Consider the following 6,448-nt stretch of genomic DNA (forward strand, 5'->3'; position numbering starts at 1 on the left):
ATCCGAGCCTGCTGTAAAATAGGGTTTAACCCTGTTTAATTAAAAAATTATTCATAGATAATGACATTAAATATATATAGGTTTGCAATACTAAAATAAGAAAAAAAATGATTAGTTGTCTTTTATTCAAAATTAGATGTATTTTTTTATAAAGAATATAAACATGTTAAATTTACTTTTATGAAACCCGTTATTGGTTCATAGCGCCCGCTATGGCACCTGCTATTTACTTTCCGTTATGAGACTTTTCAAACGCTATGTACCCGCTATTCACTATTTACAACTTTATTTATTACAAATTACAAATGAAAACGTAAGATCTTATTTGGTATTATATTTTTTTTAGGATTTATACATAAAATTTCTATATAAAAAGTCACTTTTTAATAGGCTCAAGATGTGATCGGATTAGGAAGAAATTAAATAAAGAGAAACACACGGCAGGTCGAGGGCTTGGGCTTTAATAAATAGGGGGCAATTGCCTATATACCCCTGAAAAGTTCCCGATTTTCTTATTTACCCCTCTTAGAAGGCTAATATTGAAAATACCCTTCTTATGTTCCAAGTTCTTTCTAATTTACCCCTGCAGTTAAATTCCATCAGTGAGGTGCTAACAGTTGCCGTTATCCCTACAAAATTACCATTTTGCCCATTCCAATATACCCTCGTACCGTAACCTACTTTTCTTATATGCCCTCCATGTAGCCAATACTTTTCTTATTTATCCCTTAAAATATCAAATTCGTTTCCTATTTACCCTCCAACGGTCATTTCAACGGTAACCTTCTTTTCTAACATTATAAAAGCACATCCATGGCTCAAAAACAAGTCAAGCTTACTTCTCCATCTACTAGCTTTTTTTTTTCTCTTATTTGCCTCACTTCTAGCCATAATGAGCCATCTAATTAGTGAGAGATTTGCATCAACTCCTAACACACAAATTCCTGTGTACGACTGCGAAAGATCTTGTAGAATATGGGTATCGAAGCAGCCAACAAGCCAAGGACGTCGATTCTACCGTTGCCCAAATTGGGGGGTAAGATAAGCTATTGTATATTTTAACTGTATGGTTGCGGTTTTAGAAAGCACATTATTTTTTTTTCTTTATCTTACGAATAATATATAAGAATTTTTTTTCTCTTTGCAGGTTGAAGGAGTTGGACATTGCAATTATTTTTTATGGACTGACGATGTGCAACACAGCACTTTAGATCTAAAATATCAGCTAAAAGCAATTGGAGAAGCCACTGAGCAAAAAATCCAAAGAATGAAAGTGAAAGTTCTATTTTGGTTTAAATTATTTTTCTGTATTGTAATCCTTGATATACTGATAAGGGGAGTATTTTAGATATGATGGATGGACTATATAATACAGAATGTGATGGAGAATTATATAATTTTCATGTAATTGGGTTGGTTTACAGGATGCAATTACAACACTGTATTTCTGTTAAGGAAATATTTATATAGGATGTCTTATTTAAGCTCTATATATATTTGCAATTACTTGGATTACATCATAGCAGAGACAATTGCTCATATACCAACAATTCCATCATCATCCAAAAATAAAAGTCATCATGAATAACAATTGTATCATGAATAACAATAATATCATTCAAGCTCCAAAAAATAAGTCACCACATCCAGTAAATAACAGGGTCATCATCAGTCAAAAAATTACAGGCCATCATCATCATCCAAAAAATTACAGGTCATCATCATCATCCAAAAAATTACAGGCCATCATCATCCAAAAAATTACAGGCCATAATCATCCATCATCATCCAAAAAATAATAGGATCATCATCATCTAAAAAATAACAGAGCATTCATCCAAAAGATAACAGAGCATTCTTAACATGAACTGACTCTCAACCTAGCAATCTATTTGCATCAATGCTAGAAATGGTTGAACCCTGTTGAGAATGTAGCAATCTATCATGAAATACTCCCTGCTGTTGTGATGTTTCTGCTGCAACTTGAGAATCTAACTCCCGCTGCTGCGATCCGCTAATTTTCCTTCTTTTCTTCCTAAAAATGAAGTTTAAAGTCAGTAAACTTAGCACTTAAGACTAAGATGCTGTATTACCTTGAAAATATTGTAATAGCTTGATGAAAATAGATTACCTTGAAGATGCAGTATTGCCCCTTTGCTGCGGTACTGACCCTTCTGCTACATCTTGAGCTAGCTCTTGCTGCTGCGATCCACTATTTCTCTTCCTTTTCTTACTGAAATCAAAGTTTAAAATCACTAATTATATAAAACAAGAGTATAAGAAAAATGAAAGAGAAGATAATAGCTTGATGAAAAGATGTAGCATCATAAAATAACCCTTTTTGCTGCTGTGATATTGCTGCTGCCGCATGTTCAGAATCGTGCTCTTGTTGTTGCGATCCACTAGTTTTTCTTCTTATTTTGCTGAAAAGAAGTTCACGATTACTATATCTAGATATTGAAACTACTGAAAAATATGAAAGATAATATAGTAAGTTGAAAGAAATAAATTACCTTTTAGATTGTATGCTAGAACCTTCTACTGGAACAGTATTCTTACAAGTTCTTGCATGATGGCCAAAACCACCACATCTAGCACATTTGTGTTTTCTCTTAATCATCTCTCCCGCTCCCCTTATTCTCTTTTTTCGTGGCCTGCCAGCAGGTCTTGCTAATATAGGTGGCAACACACTAAAACCTATATCACTCTTTTTCCATTCCTCTTGGGCAGGCAATGGCTTAATATTTAATGAATAGGCATCTCGATACCTCTCCACAGTGAAGTATGATGATGCATAATCTTCAGCATTGAGTTTCATCTTAGCTATAAAAGCAATTGCATGTACACAGGGCAATCCAGAGACTTGCCATCTTCTACATGTGCATGTCCTCTCATCCAACCTTACATCACATCTAGCATTAGGCCCTTCTATCTCCGCTTGCTCATCACTACACCTCAACACTTTATAATTTCCAAGATCCTAGCATTAACACAATACAAGTTTGTAAGTTTGCTTGTTTAGAAATAATTTATAGTAAGAAACAACAAGCAGATTTTTATATTTACCTTGGTCAAATTGTTGATATGCTTAGTTGCTCCCGGTACAAGCTTTGTTGACCATTTTGCTGCATCTCTTCTTCTTTTGTTCATCATAATCATTATTTTCTGCCTTATGGCATCCATCATATCTATCACCGGTCTATTCCTTTCTTTACTGATCCAAGAATTAAAAGTCTCAGAGATATTATTGGTTTCTTGTTCGCACTTAGCATCTATTCCAAATAAAGAGCGGCTCCATACATGACCATGATTTTCTCTTAAGTAATCAACCACTCTACTATCTGCCATCTGCACCCTTTCCATATGGTATTGAAATGCTGAACTTGTATATGCCCTAGCTGCTCCCCATAGATGTTTCTTCAAAATATCTCCTCGAAATCGTTTCTTGAAGTTACTATATAAGTGACGCATGCATTCACGATGTTCAGCAGTAGGATAGACAGCTAGAAGGGCCTTATCTAAGCCTTTTTGCCTATCACTGGATAGAACCAAACCATTAGGACAACCTATAGCTTCCTTGAGAGCTACCAAGAACCATTCCCAACTTTCTGCATTTTCTGACTCAACCACACCATATGCAACTGGAAACATTGAGTTGTTTCCATCCAATGCAATTGCAGAAACAATAATCCCTTTGAATTTACCCTTAAGATGAGCTCCATCTAAACCGACATATGGCCTACACCCTCTTAGAAAACCTTGAATACTAGCCCCAAAAGCAATAAACATTCGCTGAAAATGTTGTTTACCCTCCAACTCTATCAATTTAATCTGTGTATGACTTCCTACATTTCTTCTTCTAATCTCATCACAAAAATCAAAAACTCTTAAGAATGATAGATCCCACTTTCCATGTAATTGGGTCATTGCGAGCTCCTTACCCTTCCACACCCTCAAATAGGGCAACTCCAACCTTCCATACTGCTCTTTAAGTCTTCTAGATAAATCACTCACAGGTATATCACCTTCATTTTTTAGCCAATTAATGATTCTTTCTGCAATCCATCCTTTTGTAGCATTCTTGTTTCCACACCTATTGACAACTTCACACGTATGCTCTGATTGGAGAGTTTTGATCTGTCGACACAATAGATTGAAAGAAATAATTAGAGTAAAGTAATATTAGACATAGTAGCAAATACAATTTACTTATTTACCTGAAAGGTAGCTTCTCCTCGAATCCTTGCTGCGTGTATTCTCCACCCACAACCTTCTGTCGTACATCTTGCAGTCACTCTAGATTGATCACTTTTAATAATCTTGAATTGGAATTGATTTTGGACAGCGAATTGATGAAGAGCACTTCTAAATGAATTGACATCAGGATACTTCACACCATAGTCCACAATTGGATTCTCATTGTCATAAACTAACTCATCCTCATCTGAGTCAGTTTCAGTGGAACTAAAGCCTAAATTCTGTTCAAAATTTTCAGTAGATGATTTATCTGATTCATCTACTCCCTCTACTCCCTCAGCTACACCTTCATATCCAACACCTTCATCTACAGCATCATAATCAGCCTCTAGATGAGTTCCACCTTCATCTTCAACACCATATGCTTCCTTGAGAGCAACACCTTCATCTCCAACACCTTCATCTACAGCATCATAATCAGCCTGTAGATGAGCTCCACCTTCATCTTCTTCAACACCATATTCTTCCTCAACTACACCTTCATCTCCAACAGCATCTTCTATACCATTATAATCAGCATCTTCATCTCCAACATTATCTTCTTCCACAGCTACATTCTCATTTCTAACATCATCTTCTTCCTCAGCTACATTCTCAATTCTAACATCATCTTCAACCTCAATTTCACCCTCAACTACATCCTCAACTACATCCTGAACATTGAAATTAAAAGGAATGCCATCGGAACTAATAGTAACAAATATTTCTATCTCTGTACCATCTGTGAATTGCTCTAACATATCAAGAAAATCACTTTCATCTTTAATATCAATAAACTTTTGAGCTTCTCCTTTGGTCTTCTTTGATTTATAAGCCACTCGCACATATTCTGTTTCTCCCCAATCCCACATTTTTTTGATATCTTCAAAAAACTCTTTTAAAGTATATGTATCACTAAGCACTGTGTAGCAAGTTTGCATTCCATACACATATTTTCTGCCTAACTTTGTCTTTACTGGTTTAAACACTCCCCCATACATAACTTTCAATCTATAATCTGGTGCCATGCTGAAATTGCAAATCAACATCTAGATTTAAATAACACCATATATAATGAATTTTGATGCATGCAAAAGATATTAAAGATCAAATCACAAGAAATTAATTCATGGAATAAAAGGACAAGAAGTTAATTATAAAATCAATAAGTTAATTTATATAGCAGATTAAAAAATCCTAAATGTAAAAAATTACAAAATTTCATGAATCTTACCTTTTTCTTTACGTAGAAAGTTGTAAGAATATAATGTAGACCCCGATCTCCTTCAAACAGAGCACAATATTCGGATACTCCAAAACCCTAATTAATTCATAAAATAAAATGAAAAGAAGTTAATTTATATAGCAGATTAAAATCCTAAATGTAAAAAATTACAAAATTTCATGAATCTTACCTTTTTCTTTACGTAGAAAGTTGTAAGAATATAATGTAGACCCCGATCTCCTTCAAACAGAGCACAATATTCGGATACTCCAAAACCCTAATTAATTCATAAAATAAAATGAAAAGAAGTTAATTTATATAGCAGATTAAAACCCTAGATGTAAAAAATTACAAAATTTCATGAATCTTACCTTTTTCTTTACGTAGAAAGTTGTAAGAATACAATGTAAACCCTGATCTCGTTCAAACAGAGCACAATATTTGGATACTCCAAAACCCTAAATAATGGAAACGATGGCGAAGATTAACGGAGACAGCGGAGACAGCGGAGAAGGAGGCACCGGAGAAGGAGGAGTACTTTTTTGCAAAGACAAAATAGAAATGGTAGAGGAGAAGCAACGGTTTTCTCTCCAACAAGCTCGCTGTCGCCTAGGTTGAAGACGGTTGTGAATGGGGCCAAGTCGCGCGTCGTAGGAGAAGAAAGATGGGAGGGAGCGAAAGAAAGGATAACTTAAGGGATTAGGATAATAAGGTAGGGGCAAAATTGGTATTTTAGATAGTTTTAACTCAAGTATACATTTAACCCATGTTTAACCCGAGTTAAACTAACAGGGGATAACAGCAAGGGTATTTTGGAATAACGGTGGAACCTATGAGGGGCATTTTAGAAAGAAAAAAAAAATAGGGGTAGATCGGATATATCCAGACCCATGAGGGGTATATAGGCAATTATCCCTAATAAATAATAAAAATTGGAGACTCTCTAATAGGCTTGAGATGTGGACTAGAAAGAAAATAAATAAAGCA

General features: G+C 34.9%; 1 protein-coding gene across 1 annotated transcript; it reads right to left on the reverse strand.

Annotated features, from left to right (window-relative positions):
* LOC109721201 lies at nucleotides 2,265–5,562 on the reverse strand. Its single transcript, XM_020248656.1, has 4 exons — nucleotides 5,471–5,562; nucleotides 4,218–5,265; nucleotides 2,514–4,137; nucleotides 2,265–2,423 (listed from the first exon to the last, which is right to left on the reverse strand). The coding sequence occupies exons 2-3, from the start codon at nucleotides 5,262–5,264 to the stop codon at nucleotides 3,019–3,021; spliced, it is 2,166 nt and encodes a 721-aa protein (XP_020104245.1). The 5' UTR covers nucleotide 5,265; nucleotides 5,471–5,562; the 3' UTR covers nucleotides 2,265–2,423; nucleotides 2,514–3,018.

The sequence above is a fragment of the Ananas comosus genome, linkage group 15, assembly GCF_001540865.1.
Source record: "Ananas comosus cultivar F153 linkage group 15, ASM154086v1, whole genome shotgun sequence".
Taxonomy (NCBI): Eukaryota; Viridiplantae; Streptophyta; class Magnoliopsida; order Poales; family Bromeliaceae; genus Ananas; species Ananas comosus.